Below are 19,165 nucleotides of genomic sequence, written 5' to 3'. Positions count from 1 at the left end.
CACAATCAATGCTTGCATTTTGTCAGAATTTGTAGGTTTTTGTTTGTCCACCCGTCTCTTGATGATTGACCACAAGTTCTCAATGGGACTAAGATCTGGGGAGTTTCCAGGCCATGGACCCAAAATCTCTATGTTTTGTTCCCTGAGCCATTTAGTTATCACCTTTGCTTTATGGCAAGGTGCTCAATCATGCTGGAAAAGGCATTGTTGATCACCAAACTGCTCTTGGACGGTTGGGAGAAGTTGCTCTCGGAGGACATTCTGGTACCATATCTATTCATGGCTGTGTTTTTAGGCAAGACTGCGAGAGAGCCGATTCCCTTGGCTGAGAAGCAACCCCACACATGAATGGTTTCAGGATGCTTTACAGTTGGCATGAGACAAGACTGGTGGTAGCGCTCACCTCGTCTTCTCCGAACAAGCTGTTTTCCAGATGTCCCAAACAATCGAAAAGGGGATTCATCAGAGAAAATGACTTTACCCCAGTCCTCAGCAGTCCACTCCCTGTACCTTTTGCAGAATATCAGTCTGTCCCTGATGTTTTTATCTGGAGAGAAGTGGCTTCTTTGCTGCCCTTCTTGAGACCAGGCCTTGCTCCAAGAGTCGCCGCCTCACAGTGCGTGCAGATGCACTCACACCTGCCTGCTGCCATTCCTGAGCAAGCTCTGCACTGCTGGTAGCCCGATCCCGTAGCTGAAACACTTTTAAGAGACGGTCCTGGCGCTTGCTGGTCTTTCTTGGGCACCCTGGAGCCTTTTTGGCAACAATGGAACCTCTCTCCTTGAAGTTCTTGATGATGCGATAGATTGTTGACTGAGGTGCAATCTTTCTAGCTGCGATACTCTTCCCTGTTAGGCCATTTTTGTGCAGTGCAATGATGACTGCACATGTTTCTTTAGAGATAACCATGGTTAACAGAAGAGAAACAATGATGCCAAGCACCAGCCTCCTTTTAAAAAGTGTCCAGTGGTGTCATTCTTACTTAATCATGACAGATTGATCTCCAGCCCTGTCCTCATCAACACCCACACCTGTGTTAATGGAGCAATCACTGAAACGATGTTAGCTGGTCCTTTTAAGGCCGGGCTGCAATGAAGTTGAAATGTGTTTTGGTGGATAAAGTTCATCTTCTAGGCAAATATTGACTTTGCAATTAATTGCTGTTAAGCTGATCACTCTTTATAACATTCTGGAGTATATGCAAATTGCCATTATAAAAACTGAAGCAGTAGACTTTGTAAAAATTAATATTTGTATCATTCTCATAACTTTTGGCCATGACTGTATATATGAAGCTATCAAGACAGAGAAAATCCTCTGAAAGTTAAAAATGCCAAAATGTAAGCAACAAATTAGATTTCTGCATGGTTCTGCATAAATCCAACCACCATCAGACTCATCCTGAATTTAATTTCACGGCCACAAAAAGCCACAAAGCGTGTCCCTAACTCAAAGTTAGACAAATTTAACTTAATTAAATCATGACAATGTCACACTATCATTCTTTCATATGCCTAAAGCTTAAGGCTGCACACTTTACAACAGAACCCTTGAGGAAACATCTTTTTAAAGGGAATGGTTCTGTTTCTATATAGAACCCTTTCATGCTTAAACACTTTTTGGTGCTACATAGAACCATTTTCAAAAAGAAATCAATTTAAAGAACCATTTTCACCATGGAAGGAACCCTTTATGCATGAAATGGTTCCACACAGAAGTATACAATACAATCTGACCAAAAGTGCTTCAGGTCAAATAGCATCTTATAGAAGTTATTTAATGGATATTAAATCATCCATCCTGGAGAGAGAGGGGGCAATTTTTAACACCCGGCCACAGATGATGATGGCCAGGTGGACTGAAATGAGATGAGAAACAGCTGCACATGCTGTTTCACAATAACTATCATTGCGCTGAGCATCGGTAAATAACGCTTTTCAGCAGTGATGGACGAAGTACACAAATCACGTACTTGAGTTAAAGTAGATACTCATGGTAAAAATATTACTCCAGTAAAAATAGAGGTTTCTCCCTTTAGACCTCCACTTGAGTAAAAGTACAAAAGTATTTGCCTTCAAATGTACCTTAGTATCGAAAGTAAAATACTAAAAGAGCACTTAAACTTGTAATTAAGGTGCATTAAGTTGAATAAAAACTGGCTTTAAACTCAGGATCACAAATGAGCTCCTTTACTATGTTGATCTGTAGGTCTCTGTTCATAAACATAAACCAGCCCAAACTAATTTACTATAAAATGAAATGGTGTTTGTATAAATTCAGAAAAAAGCCACGTCAGTCACTGCATATGTGGACATATTTCTATATTGTGCTCTATTTACACAAAGTTAGGTTAGTTCATCATTTATGTTGAATAGACTCTCCCAGAATGTGATGCTGCTGTGCTGATGTTGAACCGTGTGCTCAGGTCAAAACAAGCTCAAAACAAAGTGACCGCTGTGCCCTGATTGGTGTTCTGGCTTTGCGCTTCTTTTGTTTTGACATGTTACATTTTTATACACACAGAAACCAAAAGGAACGACAGATTTCTCAAAATGTAGTGGAGGAAAAAGTAAAGTCAGATATTAGACTTTGAAATGTAGTGGAGTGAAAGTAAGAAGTCGCCCAAAATGGAAAAACTTCAGTACAGATACACGAAAGGTACTTAAGTACAGTAACTAAATACATTTACTCCATTACTGTGCACCAATGGTTCTCAGTCAATATAACTATGCCATCAGAACTTGCTCTTGTAAAATTCAGCTAAAAAAAACTAATCGTTATAAGAAACTATAATTTCTTAAGAGCTGTAATGAGAAAAGTTATCATTTATTTCCTCCCTTCTTGGGCTACATATGGGGAGCGCTGTTATAACAGGATCTACTCTAGTAGTTTAGCTGGACTATAAAGGAGCAGTTTAGGAACTACTTCAGTAAGTACAAACTACACTACAAAGAATTCTGTGACACTTTAGACAAGATTTTTAGCAGAATCTGATCCAATATTCAATCTGGATCTACATTATTAATCCATCCATCCATCCATCCATCCATCCATCCATCCATCCATCCATTATCATCCGCTTCTCCGGGGTTCGGGTCGCGGGGGCAGCATCCTAAGCAATGAGGCCCAGACCTCCCTTTCCCCAGCCACTTCCACTAGCTCCCCGGGGGGATTCCGAGGCGCTCCCAAGCCAGCCGGGCAATATAGTCATGCCAGCATGTCCTAGGTCTTCCCCGGGGTCTCCTCCCATGTGGACTTGCCTGTGACACCTCCGAGGGAGGCATCCAGGAGGCATCCTAACCAGATGCCCGAACCACCTCAGCTGGCTCCTCTCAATGTGAAGAAGCAGCGGCTCTACTCCGAGTCCCTCCCGGATGACCGAACTTCTCACCCTATCTCTAAGGGAGAGTCCAGACACCCTGCGGAGGAAACTCATTTCTGCCGCTTGTATTCGCGATCTCGTTCTTTCGGTCATTACCTAAAGCTCATGACCATAGGTGAGGGTGTGAACGTAGCTCGACCAGTAAATCGAGAGCCTGTTTGTACAGGGCCTGAATGGCTCATAGCAAAGAGCCATGTACCCTGTACTCCCGAAGCACCCCCCACAGAATACCCCGGGGAACACAGTCGAATGCCTTGTCCAAATCCACAAAGCACATGTGGACTGGTTGGGCAAACTCCCATGAAACCTCCAGAATCCTGGAGAGGGTGAAGAGTTGGTCCAGTGTTCCACGACCAGGGCGGAGCCCGCACTGCTCCTCCTGAATCTGAGGTTCAACTATAAGCCAGACTAAATCCACCATCACACACTTTGTATAGCAAAGCACTAGAAGACATATCACAAACCCAAAATGATACTAGTTGGTTGTGGAGGGTCAAGAGAAAAACACACACACACACACACACACACACACACACACACACACACATATATATATATATATATATATATATATATAAAAAAAATATGATTTTGTGTGTGAACAGCTGCTCGTTGTTGAGCTCAAAATGAGCTAAAATTGTCACTATCGAAACAGTCGGTACTGAAACATTCCGTAAAGTTATGCATTGCTATGACTGTTTTGGTAGTGACAAAAAAAGTTCAATCATTTGTTTTTACAAAGGTAGAGTCATTCAAAGCAAAAGGATTTCACTCTTAAGTCCACATCTGACTTTGAACTAGTTCTGTACAATGATCCATATTCTACTAATGGAGTTCTAAGTTCCTGTAAGACTCAGTTGTGGGAATGCTGGGAAAGCATTGAGTGAAAGACTAACATTAACACAGTGACCCATCTCACTCAGATTTGTCCCAGAGGAACAGAAAATAAACCCCCTCATGACAGAACGTAATTTAATTTGCATGGCCTAATTGTTGAAGCACATTTTTGCACTGAATGGAGCAGCGACCAGTGCAAATTTGCTGTGAAGAACCTTTTGGTCTCTCTGTTAGTCATAATGAGAGGGGTGGGAGCGGTGCGTTGAGAGGGGTGGGAGCAGTGCGTTGAGAGGGGTGGGGTGGGTGGTGTATGACTGTGGCCTGAAAAAGAAGCATGCTGCAGGATTAAGCATGTGGCGCAGTGATTTATAGCTATAAATAACATTCTCCTCAATGACGGGCCCGGCTCTGTCGGCCCTCAGATCCAGAGCTACACCTCTAGCCCCGCCCCTCTCGCCATGACTGGACCAGATCAAATAAATAAGAATGACTGAATAAAACTGAGAGGACATAAATCTGAGCCACTGCCAACAACAACACTGGCTCCCACATGTGGTAAATTGATCCTTTGGGCTTTGTGTGAAGATACTTTCAAAACTGGTCAAACCTGCTGCCACATGTGGACGAAGAAAAACAATCCACTTAACTGTAAGTCATTTATGGGAATGAAGAAGCCGGATCTGAGCTTGACGACGAAATCATTTCATAGTAGCGGGCGGGGCAGCCAATGATCTCTGTCATGGTTTAATTACAATTTCTAACAGTTTCATAAAACTGAATACATAAACAGAATTTATACAACAGTTCTGGATTGGTTGAGAAGTGTTCTAACCATGCTGTTATTTCACCATCACATCACGGGTTTATCATTCTGCTAAGACGCCGTTGCTTAGCAACGGCTTTGACAGCAGTAGGAGACGCTCAAGCCATTTGAATGTTTTTACTTCTTACTTTGCCACAAACAGAAAACGGACACTTTTAAGATCACATCTGACTGACAGCCGATTTGGTCAGACTGTGAAGATGAGACGACACTAAATTCCCAAATTGTCATCACCACTGAGCAGCTTTTCAGTCGGCAGCTGTGACAGAAGAACAGCTAAACAACCTGGAATCAGCCAGAAATGAACCCGAGACCATTCGCCAAACAAAACGGGCTTGTAAGACGCTTTACAGACTGGCTGGAACAAAACAACATTAATACTGATCTGGCAAAAACTGACCGAACTGAGCTGAACTTGATATTGCGGCAGTTTTACGGCTCAGTACTTCAGAACGAAGACTGTGCCAGCGAGTGGGCGGAGCTCGTTACTCTGACAGAGCAATAAGCTGCTTGCTAAGGAACTATAATTTGGTGAAGGAACTGAACATTAAAACATTACACGCCGCGTCCACAGCCCAGTTTATTAATTTCTTACTTTATTTATTTAACTGTTGTATAAAAGCTATAGAACACTATGTGTGTTATCGCGAAGAACATCACGGTTGTGATGATCTACGGTGACCAAATCACAGCCGTGATGTTATCCGTGATAATGCACTCCCTAACACATGAACCCGCAACAGATTTCCAGCTGAAATGGCCAGAGCTAATTACAGATCTCTGTCAACTCTGCTCATGGATGAAGGTGAGCTGTGGAGGTGAAAGCAGGCGAAACTAGGTGTTATACTGACAGTTCAGAAATAAAAAATAAATAAATGACCTGACGAAAGACCACAATACCACAAACCACTAATTGTCAGTGTCATAGTAGAGAGAGCCGCAATCAAAACAGAAATGCCAGATATCACAGTGAAAAGTGCATTAAAAGCCGTCAGGTCAAAGAGGCTATTCCCCATCCTGCAATCTAAGTGTCTGTCTTCAGGGTTTCGCAAACTGCTACAAGGTGGCAAAGACCATCAATCATAGGACACAGTCAGGCAAATTCACTGGACCTCTGGCAAGGTCAGGAAAATCAAATGAAATCATTTTTAAGACCTTTTAATATTTGACAGCTGCAGGAGACGCTCAGGCCATTTGAATGTTTTTACTTCTTACTTTGCCACAAACAGAAAATGGATGCTTTTAAGATCACATTTGACCGACAGCCGATTTGGTCAGACTGTGAAGATGAGACGACACTAAATTCCCAAACTGTCATCACCACTGAGCAGCTTTTCCCATCGGCAGCTGTGATAGAAGAACAGCTAAGCAACCTGGAATCAGCCAGAAATGAACTCAATACCATTCGCCAAACAAAACGGGCTGTAAGAAGCTTTACAGACTGGCTGGAACAAAACAACATTAATACTGATCTGGAAAAAAAAACTGACCAAACTGAGCTGAACTTGATATTGCAGCAGTTTTATGGCTCAGTACTTCAGAAGACGAGGCTTACAGCTGACTGTCCAGCGAGTGGGTGGAGCTCGTTACTCTGACGTAGCAACAAGCTGCTTGTTAAGGAACTATAATTTGGAGGAAGGCCGATTTTAAACGCCGCGTTCATGGCCCAGTTTATTAATTTCTTACATCATTTATTTAACTGTTGTATAAAAGCAATAGAACCCCTGAGGAGTGTGTTATCACGAATCATGACAGATCAAATCACAGCAGCCGTGATGTTATTTTGTGATAAACTCCCTCTCGTCTTCTATTGCTTAAATATAGGGCATGTTTAGACTTTTCTCAAAGAGAATTGTGCTTAAGTAAAACCGGAGGTGAGGCAGCATGAGAGGAAACAGAAATGTGGCTAGCGGTCTGTCGTTCATGCTAGGCTAACAGCTCGACCAAACATTCCTTTCACACCTCTCTCCATCTCTTCTGCCTTGAAAAAGAGGACCCTACCTCAGACTGCAGTGGACGAGACGGTGGGAGGTCATTTTCATTTGAAAGAGGGTTGAAACACCCCTGATTCAGACAGTCATTGCACTGATGGTACTTTGCATTCTCTCACACGAATGGATTCGATTTCAACCGGTATACTGGATGAACTGGTATGTTACCCACTGCAACTGGAAAATACGAATAGAGCCCAAAGTACCGGATGTGGACGTTCCATGTATAGTTGCTTTTCTAAGTGCATGTACAGGAACACAACCTCTTTAGTGAACACACTTCTGTACATTTTAATGCACAACTAGTGTTTATTTACATAGAAAAATGTCAGATTTATTTACTTCCACTTCAACAAAATGTAATTTGACAAGGGGTTCAAACTTTTGTATACAGCTGTAAAGTCTCATAACAGCTGCTACATCACTTTTAAACTCTTGCCATGACATGTTGTTTACAAACACGCACAACAAAACTAAATTGCAATCCCATAAGTACCCAACAAAAACGCTCAGACTGTGATCAGACTGTGGGAGTCTGTTATTTGGCTGCATGCAAGATAGGTTGAAAGAGTTCAGCCAGCGAGAGGAAATTATTCAGGAAATTAAAAGGGTCATGGAATGACACACGGGATGGAGAGAAGGAAAAACAGAAGCGGTACACAAACAGCCCAGACTTGTGCTGGACACACGTCTCAGTCGTGTCACAGGCTTCGAATGCAAGATACAAGAACCTGCAATGGATTTCCAGCTGAAACAGCCAGAGCTATTTACAGATTTCTGTCATCATCTGCTCATGGACAAAAAAGAGTTGTGGAGGGGAATGTGGCTGAAACTAGGTGTTATACTGACAGTTCAGAAATAAAAAATAAATAAATGACCTGACGAAAGACCACAATACCACAAACCACCAATTGTCAGTGTCATAGTAGAGAGAGCCGCAATCAAAACAGAAATGCCAGATGTCACAGTGAAAAGTGCATTAAAAGCCGTCAGGTCAAAGAGGCTATTCCCCATCCTGCAATCTAAGTGTCTGTCTTCAGGGTTTCGCAAACTGCTACAAGGTGGCAAAGACCATCAATCATAGGACACAGTCAGGCAAATTCACTGCACCTCTGGCAAGGTCAGGAAAATCAAATGAAAGACTTAAGACATTTTAATACCAGTTGGAAATAAAATGCAACATTATTAATGCAACTGGCTCAACAGAGATCAAGAACCCACCTCTACAGCCTGGGTTTTGCGGTTAAACAATTTTAGCACTGTTTTTGAGTGCAGCAAATATTTAGGACCACTGAACCAGGGGTAAATATTCAAATATAAAAGGGAATTTCTCTGATAATTTGTTAGCCCCCTTTTACCCTGTTCTCCAGAAGTCAGGACCCCCATGGACCCTCACAGTGCAGGTACTATTTGGGTGCTCGTGTGTTAGTCTGTGTTGCGCTGGTCTGAGTAGATCAGACACAGCAGTGCTGCTGGAGTTTTTAAACACCTCGGTGTCACTGCTGGACTGAGAATAGTCCACCAACCAAAAACATCCAGCTAACAGTGTCCTGTGGGCAGCGTCCTGTGACCACTGATGAAGGACAAGAGGATGACCAACACAAACTGTGCAGCAGCAGATGAGCTATCATCTCTGACTTTACATCTACAAGCTGGACTGACATGGTAGGAGTGTCTAACAGAGCAGACAGTGAGTCTGTAAATGTTTCGCCTGATGGGTGTATATAAAATCAGAAACTTAAATTGAGAATCAAAAATAAGCCCCATCAATCAGCCATTGATGAAATGCACAAGCACATCCTCATCAAGCCTCATCATGGTGATGTAGCTGCCATGTAAATAATTGGAATTAACAATTTAATTGTGTTTTTAGTTTATTTTATACAGTACAAGTCAAAAAACAAGCTGAATCGGCTGATTAGCCATGTTACTAGATAATTTGATCATTTGAAAATGCTTCTTGTTTTTTTACATTGTGTGTAAATTTCAAAAGAAATGGACAAAAAATGACTTGGAAAAAGGTCTGATTCCACTGACTTACATTAAAAGCTTTTTTCCTTGTAAAGTTATTATTTTGGAGATATGAGGTTTTCTCCTGATAACAGCGATATGCTAAAGTTAGCATTAGCTACCCATCTACCAAATAAACAAACAAGCATCCCCCTGAATGTGACAGAATTTTGGACAGCACTTTAAGTCAGAACCAGAGGTAGAAGAAATAAGTGTTTTATTTCATTTTTATTTATTTGACTCCACTGATGAATTCATCCAGTTTTTTTTTCCTGCCCATGCTATGTGAAGCGACCTTGGGTTTGTGAGAGGCGCTATATAAACGTAATTTTTATTATTATTATTATCCAGCTCATATTGTGCTTGTTATGACACAAAGGTAGTTGTGAAATCCAACTATAACTGTGGAAAATATCTGCAATCATCTCCAGTGATGATCAGGTGATTATGTAATCATTGCGACAGGTCTATCGGGTGTGCCTTAAGCCGGGCTTACACCACATGACTCCTAACCCGATTTTAGCCACGATTCCCAGTCCGGCTCGATCGGAGCTGGTCGACTCTAGTCTGCAGATTTTGGGTCAGTCAAGTGGATAGTAGAGAAAATGAAGTGGTGAGCAAGGGTCACAGATTTCAGACCAGATGGAGACTATCAAACATGTTTGACTTGTCTGACCTGACTTCAAGAGTATATCTAGTATACTGGTCAGCAACTTGATCTCAAAGCACTTTTCCAACAGCCAATGGAAAGTGAGAGTGAAAAAAAAAAGCTTTCTAATTAACTGAGTCTAAGACACAATCAAGTGCAATCACATCAAAAACTCCAGCACTACCACACTAACGACATCTTTACATCTGTGACTCTCATGTTTACCTGTTGCTTATTTACTGTGTCGGTGCACATAGTAGCAAATACAGTAGCAGCCAACAGCTCCACATGTGTTTATTTATATCTCCTAGTAAAGGGAGAATGTGTGTATTAAGGCTGGTCAATATCACAATATATAGCATTATCGTGATAAACTGTCATAATACAATGTGCTTTTCTGATCATGTATATCGCCAGTACTTGTAGTACACCAACTGTTTCATTATAATCCCGTTTAACTGGATTTGGTGCCAATATAGAAAAAGAAAAAAAAACTGACAGTATTTCTAAAAATGTGGCACTACTGTTTTTTTCTCTGCTCCAACTGGTCAGATGTCTAAAAAAATAAATATTGTGACAGATCATGCATTGCATGCGTCATATTAGATTTTTGCCATATCGCCCACCGCCATGTGTATCTGTGCAATTTTGGTTCCGCGGCAACTTGTGTGATCCCCAATACCTCCGATGCACAAAATAATCTATAGAAACCAGTCGTATAGTGTGAGATAGTCTTTTTATAATCTGTAAGGACTTTAAAAGGCTTTAAGCAAGCATTAACAACATTTTTTGTTTTACTGGCCAACGCAGCAGAGGTGAAAGGATGCTTACTTTCCAATGTTATCAGGAAGTGCTTGTAAAGAAATGTCATTGATGGAAAGGCAGGTCAGATTCCGCAATTCAGTGAAGCTCTCGGGCAACCTGAAACAAACAGAGATACAGATTTGAGCAGCTGAAGTTAAAGGTAAATAATGCAGTGTGAAAGCAGTCAAAAATAAAGGTGTTTAATGAAGAAAATAAACAGTGAAAACACTCCTAATATTTCACACATACTGATGATAAATCAAGTCCTACACCAGGACACAAACCTTTTCAGCAGGCAGCACTGGTGCTAGAAAAGCTGCAAGTGTTGCAAAACAAATTAAAACATCGCACTGATATAAAACAATTTCTTGCTTGGAGTGTAAAAACAGAAAGATTTGAATTATATAGTTCATTTTCTGAAATAAACAGAATATTTTCTCAACAATAACAGATTGCCTGACTCACAAGAGGACACTAAAAGAAGCAAAACCCTGCATGAACCCACACCAGCAGGATTTTGCATGTAACTGCTGTAACAGGGAAGTGAAACAGTTCATTACCTAAAGGCATGGCTGAGGGTTATTGACTACATGCGTTTTAGTTTAATTAGTACATTCTGTGAAAGGACCTAGGCTAAAGATAATAAAAACATTAAGCCCAGCATGCCTCCGCCTCAAAATCAAAAGACGTTTTATAGTTGACCATTTTTTTTCCAGCTGGCAAACTGTAAAAATTTCAAACTGTTAAATTATTCATATATACATCACACATGAAATTACATCCCCAAATTAAACAACTTTTATGCAATTTTAACATCCCAAGATCCTTCGTTTACAGACATTCGATATACCTGATGGATAACACTAGAGCTGAAATAACCATTCAACATTATCAGTGCTGTTTCTGTTTGAGGTTTTTCATTTGACAGCTCATCACGTCACAGCGTTATAGATTATCGAGCCAATTATGAACTGTTTAATTAGCTTAAAATACAATTCATTTGCAGTAAAAACTTTTCACATGAAAAAAAAAAACGTCATCCGTGCATCTTGGAAAATTTGAACTCTCCTAGGGAACTAGCATGTTAAAACGCTCCACTGCTTAGCCTGAAGAGCGATAATGTTAATCTACATATTTATTATTATATTACTCATTTTTTTAGCTGGTAATATGTTTCCAATTCCCATGGCAGTAATTTAGCTCTTGGTGAACCTCACTTTGTGCAAACATTGGCAAACATTTCTCGCTCTTTCCTTTTACAGGCTTCATTTATGCTGGTTATTTATTAGTTGATTCGTGCACATGAATAATTGAATATCAAAATATGGTTTTTGCAGCACTAGACTACGCTGACCAAAAACACTGGAACCCATGTGTCGAACTCAAGTCAGGGCCATGAAAAAGTCCTATTCGGCCTGCGAACTGATTTTAATTCTCTGTTATTATTAGCCCGGTTCACCCTGAGATGCACTGCAGCCCCCAGCACGCACTGCAACATAGTGTGTGTTCTGACCCCCAACAACAATCAAAGGGCAGTTACACAAAAAGGAAAGATGCCTGGTGTCTAGATCAAGCACACTGGCAGTTTTTAACCTTTTTACCTCCTTGAGACCACAGGTGGTTCCAAAACACACTTCGTCATATTCTTCATAACGTTCATCTTTTGTAAGCTACATTCAGAAGCTGGGCGTCGTATGAGGCTGCAACTCTTCTTTCCAGTCAAATAGATGGTGATGTCATTTTAAACCTTTATAAATAAAAGAAGCTGAACTCAGTTTGTTTTTCTACTGAAAGTCAACCCATTTCTCCACAAATCTGGTGTCTCTTCAGTGATCTGCTCTGTAAACATTACTTTTATAAAATAACACAAAGAGCGTCTGAGATGTTTGACTTTCAGCAGTAAACTGTAAGCATATAGCAATATGTGAGATCATAAAACACATGTTCTTTTAATCTGAGGTGAACTATTAAATAAATTAAATAAAAACTGACATTTATTTTGTGCAGTTACTGAATAATCTGCCTTATGATTTGGTCACAGAAATTCAGATGGACAAACCAAAATATACCCATAAGAGGTTAAGAAAATCCCAAAACAATTCATTGTTATTTAGAGATATTTTTGAATAAGTGAATGTAGTGCCTGTTTTGCTATTTTGGGTCATGGAACAACGTTAACTAGAAATAAAACACAGCTGGTCCACAGATTTGCTGAGATTTTTTAATACGGCCCTTTTAGTGGTGGAGTTCGACACCGCTGCACTAGAACTCATCATGCTCATAACTTCTGAGAAGATGGCTTGTGCTATAAGAGTGGCTCAAAAACGACAGAATCGACTACAACTGCCATGAACACTTTACTAAATATTAGAATGGAGATGTTTACACTGCACAAAGGTCTTCCACTCACGTGCACCTGTGACCTCTCTTGCATTCACACAGTATTCATTTCTTCTGTCATATGTGACAGTATTGCCGCACCGTAAAGCCCATTAAACTCTATATAACCTGCTGTCGAGCACATTCCCTATGAAATCCCCATGAAATGACGAGTCTGGAAATGGAACAATATGGTTGTGTGCAGGAAATACAAATAAACAGAGCACGCGACTGAGGCAAATTACGGATCTGAGTTTTTAAGACATCATCCAAATCAGAGCATACAGTCTTCACAAACACAGAGAGAACAGTGAGAGAACTGATGAACTCGCCGAATAATCAGATTAAATGAATGAGCAGAGATGGATTAAAATAGAGAAATGAAATCAAACATGGCTCAGCTGAACAAAGGGATGAAGACATAAATGTGCAATAGCTGATATATCAGGCCCCAGTGGAAAGGCCAGTGACAACACCGACAACAATAACAACACTGGAGGTCGGGCTGAAGGGTATGGGGGAAACTTCTAATCTCAATTTTTCGGGCCAATATTGTGATTTAAATGCAGTCATTTTCTATATTAATTTCTAGGCCTAAGAACAGCAGAACATCCATTGTTCTGGCATGAAGCTTGAACGCTGAGTGCGTCAGACGACCAGTTGGTTGGATGGTTGTGTTGTCACATATATGTTGCTTCTGATTGGTCTGGCTCAAACTCAACCACTAAAAGGGCCGTATTAAAAAATCTCAGCAAATCTGTGGGCCAGCTGTCTTTTTATTTCATTTTTGCTCAACATTTTATTCAAAACAAGCCAAATCTGCAACAGAAAAATGTTAAATTACGTTTGTAATTGAGCGAATAATTCAAAATTAATTCTAAAATGTTTTAGGTTTTTTTAACCTGCCTATTTGCTTGAACTTGACACCAGGCATCTTTTCTTTTTGTGTAACTGCAGGCCCAGAGATTGTTGTTGGGAGAAGGGGGTTAGAATGCGCACTTTGCTGCAGTGCATGCTGGGGACTGTAGTGCAACTCAGGGTGAAACTGGCTAATAAGAATAGAGAATTAAAATCATTTCGTGGGCCGAATTGGACCATGTACAGGCCTGACTTGGCCCGTGGGTTGTGTGCTTGACACATGGGGCACAACTCATCTTACAAGCTGTGTTTTTATTTTTTCCCCACTTAACCCTTGTTAAGACGTTGATGACGTATTATGTAATAAAAACTGCACTCTTTCAAATTGTAATTCAATACAAAAAAAAAAACAATGAACTTTTCAGCTCTAACTGAAGATCAATCACCATTCAATACTTAATTGATATTAATATTAATTAATAAGGAACCTTATTAATGTTTTTAACCTTATTCTTGTTTTCAGTTTATATAAAGTTTCAGACTTTATAAAGCTTGTTTATTGGGGGGGTTGTGTCACTACAGCGACAATACAGTGTGTGCAGAATTATTAGGCAAGTTGTATTTGAGAGGATTCTGTTTATTATTGAACAACAACCATGTTCTCAATCAACCCAAAAGACTCATAAATATCAAAGCTTAATATTACTGGAAGTTGGAGTGGGGTTCTTTTAGATTTGGCTATCTTAGGAGGATATCTGTTTGTGCAGGTAACTATTACTGTGCAGAATTATTAGGAAACTTAATAAAAACCAAATATATACCCATCTCACTTGTTTATTTTCACCAGATAAACCAATATAACAACACAAAATTTAGAAATAAACATTTCTGACATTCAAAAACAAAACCAAAAACAAATCAGTGACCAATATAGCCACCTTTCTTTACGATGACACTCAAAAGCCTTCCATCCATAGATTCTGTCAAGTGCTTGATCTGTTTACGATCAACATTGTGCGCAGCAGCCACCACAGCCTCCCAGACACTGTTCAGAGAGGTGTACTGTTTTCCCTCCCTGTAAATCTCACATTTTATGAGGGACCACAGGTTCTCTATGGGGTACAGATCAGGTGAACAAGGAGGGCCATGTCATTATTTTGTCTTCTTTTAGACCTTTACTGGCCAGCCACGCTGTGGAGGATTTGGATCCATGTGATGGAGCATTGTCCTGCATGACAATCGTGTTTTTCTTGAACGATACCGACTTCTTCCTGTACCACTGCTTGAAACTGGCAGTAGGTCTGGGAGTTGAGCTTCACTCCATCCTCAACCCGAAAAGGTCCCACAAGTTCATCTTTGAACGGAGTGGAGCTCTCTGCCCTTTACTGATCCAGCCTCGGGCCCATCCATAAAACCTTAGAAAAATCAGTCTTAAGATATTTCTTGACCCAGTCTTGACGTTTTATCTTATGTTTCTTGTTTAAAGGTGGTCGTTTTTCAGCCTTCCTTACCTTGGCCATGTCCCTGAGTATCGCGCACCTTGTGCTTTTTGATACTCCAGTAACGTTGCAGCTCTGAAATATGGCAAAACTGTGGCAAATGGCATCTTGGCAGCTTCACGCTTGATTTTCCTCAATTCAATTCAATTCAATATTTTGCGCCTTTTTTTGTCCAACACGCTTCTTGCGACCCTGTTGGCTATTTGCCATGAAACGCTTGATTGTTCGGTGATCACGCTTCAAAAGTTTGCCAATTTCAAGATTGCTGCATCCCTCTGCAAGACTTTTCAGAGTCCGTCAAATCTCTCTTCTGACCCATTTTGCCAAAGGAAAGGAAGTTGCCTAATAATTAAGCACACCTTATATTTTGTGTTGATGTCATTAGACCACACCCCTTCTCATTACAGAGATGCACATCACCTGATTTACTTAATTGGTAGTTGGCTTTCAAGCCTATACAGCTTGGAGTAGGACAACTTGTATAAAAAGGATGTGATCAAAATACTCATTTGCCTAATAATTCTGCACACAGTGTAATTAGCATTAAACGATTGGTCAAGTGTACATAACTCCATTACTACAAAAATGAAAGATATGCTCAAGAATTTTGGAATTAAAAAGGCGATGAAATGCAGCCAAAACTGAAGGGTAAGCACACAACACGTACCTTGTCAAAGGGTTTCCACTAAAATCTGCTACTTGTAGAGCTTTACAAAAGGAAATGCTTTCTGGAATCTCTATAATGTCTGTAAAAAAAACAGAGGAAAACAAGCAATCACTGAGACAGAAAGCTGCACAGTCACAGCAGCAGGTTAACACGTTCTTTTAAAATATCTCACGTTATTGTATTATCAGGAATGCAGAGCATCTGACTATGAAGGAGGTGCAATGATTCAGAAGGAGGTCAAAGTTCAATTTCAATTCACTGTAAATGTTTAACAAAAGGACTTAGCAAGTCAGCCTCAGTGTAAACAGTCACGAGACATGAAACAGCCTCAGGAGGGAAACCGCTGTTTAAGACCATTTGAGCCTCCGCAAATTATGACGGCCCATGGCAGACGTGCAGGCCTGCTTGTGAAATTGCCATTTGAAGTTCGAAAATAGCGGCAGAAAGAAGATAATTATCATCCTGGCCATGTTCGTGCAGGGGATGCTCTGTGATCCCAGCTGGGAAATATTTTTGAGTGAAGTTGAGGCCACGACTAAGCTCGGAGTGCTCAAAAAACCCAGAGAAGATGCAAAAATATGCTGGGCGTGTGCAGCACAGTGTGTGGGAAGGGCCACAGGCTACAGCTCAGACGTACCAGACCTACTCTTCCAAATACTTTATATATATATATAATATATATATACACAATTGCTGAGCAATTACACCAAAGTAGAGTGTGTGGTTGTGTGTGTACGTACATACATACATGCTCTATTTTACATACACACACACATATATAAATATATACACATACACACAGATGCACTCAATATATAGCTTAACCAATCAGTGACAAGTTCTGCACTATCTGAACCACATTAGACCAACAAGACCTTACAGCCAGCTTAAAGAGGAACAGAAAACCATCATTACCATTGCGTGAGACGTCGAGCTCCACAAGCTGCATGAAGTTGGCTATCTCTGGGGGAAGCCTCTGGATCTCATTGTCACTCAGTCCAAGCTTTCTTAACTTCACCAGTTGGAAAAATTGCTGAAAAGAACAGGGGAACATTTGTGACAGACTGTCCATCTTCACTTTTGGGCATAGCAAACCTTTCTAGTTTTTTAAGTCATAAAAAGTCACCAGCCACACAGATACACGTATACGGTGTAGCAGCATGCATTTCAGCATCTACAACTGTGCAATGGTATCAGCGCTTTCATTTTGCAAACAATAATCGAAATAAACCGATTTCATAGGCTCGACTAAGACTAAATGAGCAATTGAACAGTACATTTACATTTATTTATCAATCCAATAGATTTTTTATTCAAAACAACTAAACAGTAAACATAAAATAGAGTATAGTGTAGCCTCATCACTACACCTAGTGGTAGCGGTAGCCTCATTGTGGTCTTTGTGAGCTTAAGGTATTTCCTCAATTAACTGATAAAAGAGACAACAGTCAAATGCATCACACACAGAGAACATATGAGATTCTGAGCTTTCTGAGTGAGGTTTCTTTTTTGTTCCGTTCTGATTCTCTCTCACTCCTGGAGGCCCACAGCGCTGCTCAATTTTCACTGCTCTAGCACATCTGCCTCAACTCGTCAGCAGGTTCTCTGACCTGCATAAGCTGAATCAGGCAGTGTCGAAGGTAAAGCGTGCAGTGCTGCAGAGGACATGGAGCTGTCGCTATCATGTACATTAATAACGGAGTTGAAAAAAATAAAATAATTCAAGTTCCCAGAAATAAAAATAAAAAAACTCAACTTTTAAACTTTTAAACTGGACAATAGCACACATAACTTTAACATTTTCATCGTGCAAACAGTGAGCTTCTCACTGCCAAGTCATCAGGAAGGTAAACTGAGTTATTGTGGTGAAGAACAGTATTCACAGTCAGGAGAAAAGGATGCTTTCTAGGTAAATTTTACTGCCCCAATGAACAAACAATATAAATAAGACTACCCTTTGTTTACTTAATTCCCAGTTAGTGCAGCCATTAAGCACGTTATTGTTTTCTCTGCATATATTGGTGTTGTTGGAAGAAAACTGTGCATCTCCAAAACGATTTACAGGAGGAGTAAAAACATGCACACTTTCAATGTAAGTCAATGGAACCAGACTTTTCCCCAATTCTGGGTCAATTCTTTTAGTCCATTTCCACACAATCTAAAGGGCAACAGGCGTTTTCCAATAGGTCGAAAACCAAAAAACATCAAAAATGAAGACACAAGGTTTTCTTCTGACAACAGCAACACACTTATCACAGCACTGCTGGGTCTGATACACTCGTAACAGCACAACACACACTAACACACCACCACATCAGTGTTACTGCAGTGCTGAGAGTGTTTCACCACCCAAACAGTACCTGCTCTGTGACGGTGTATGGACTACAATCTGAAACTGTAGAACTACAAAGTGCAGCTATAGAGTAAGTGGAGCTGATAAAATGGACAATGAGCATAGAAACAAGGAGGTGGTCAGAATGTTATGGTGATTAAGGATAATAAAGGTTATGGATCATGCTGTGTGATGTTGGAGGTGGTCATACTGCTATGTCTGGTCGGTGTGTCTCACATAAAATCTCCTCAGAAAGATCTCCTGAAACATGAAGAACTTGTACTTAATGGCTGTTTGGATTAGAAAAACAAATGACTGACTTTTTCACAGGACTATACTTTAAGGTGTTTTTTTTTTTAGCTACACTGCAGTCACTTTACCAAGAGAGATGTGCACATTATACCTTTCCATAACTTTTTTCTTAATTTTAGAACAATTCAAATAAAAAGCCTGGAGTAAGAAAGGGCATCTTAAAAAAATATAACCGCAAATGAGCATGATATATGGTCTAACTAGAAGCACTGAAGATGTATCCTTGAGGAAACCACCACAGTGACAGCGTTTGCATCCTGAAAAGTACATTTTTCTGAAAGTTGCACCTGACACAGCAGAACCCAGAGGACAAACTGTCTTGGCAGTTTGTCTACTGAGGTTAAAACAATACAAAATTCCTGCAGACTGACAATCAATTCCCTTTCCAAAAACAGTTAGGCAATTACGAATGTCCAGTGGCCTGGCAAAAACAGCTAAGCATATCCCCTACCTCTGATGTAATCAACCATTCATCTCTCTCGGCCTGCCCTACTTGTATGATTCCTCTCAGCACTGACCAGCACAGGATCACAGACTGAATGACTGAACTATCGCCTTCAATCCAACACACAACCAGCCAGGAGAGAGAGACATATGACATCTACATCTACGGCATTTGGCT

General features: G+C 40.4%; 1 protein-coding gene across 1 annotated transcript in view; it reads right to left on the bottom strand.

Annotated features, from left to right (window-relative positions):
- lrrc1 (leucine rich repeat containing 1) overlaps positions 1–19,165 on the bottom strand; it is an 82,979-nt gene that overhangs the window by 39,979 nt on the left and 23,835 nt on the right. Inside the window, exons 2-4 of the mRNA XM_017694145.2 lie at positions 16,815–16,932; positions 15,900–15,978; positions 10,524–10,613 (exon numbers count right to left, since the gene is read on the bottom strand). Of these exons, the coding sequence (XP_017549634.1) occupies positions 10,524–10,613; positions 15,900–15,978; positions 16,815–16,932 (287 nt within the window). The remainder of the gene's footprint in view (positions 1–10,523; positions 10,614–15,899; positions 15,979–16,814; positions 16,933–19,165) is intronic.

The sequence above is a fragment of the Pygocentrus nattereri genome, chromosome 5, assembly GCF_015220715.1.
Source record: "Pygocentrus nattereri isolate fPygNat1 chromosome 5, fPygNat1.pri, whole genome shotgun sequence".
Taxonomy (NCBI): domain Eukaryota; kingdom Metazoa; phylum Chordata; class Actinopteri; order Characiformes; family Serrasalmidae; genus Pygocentrus; species Pygocentrus nattereri.
The sequence above is the reverse complement of the archived record's forward strand: the minus strand, read 5'-3'. Positions and strand labels throughout refer to the sequence as shown.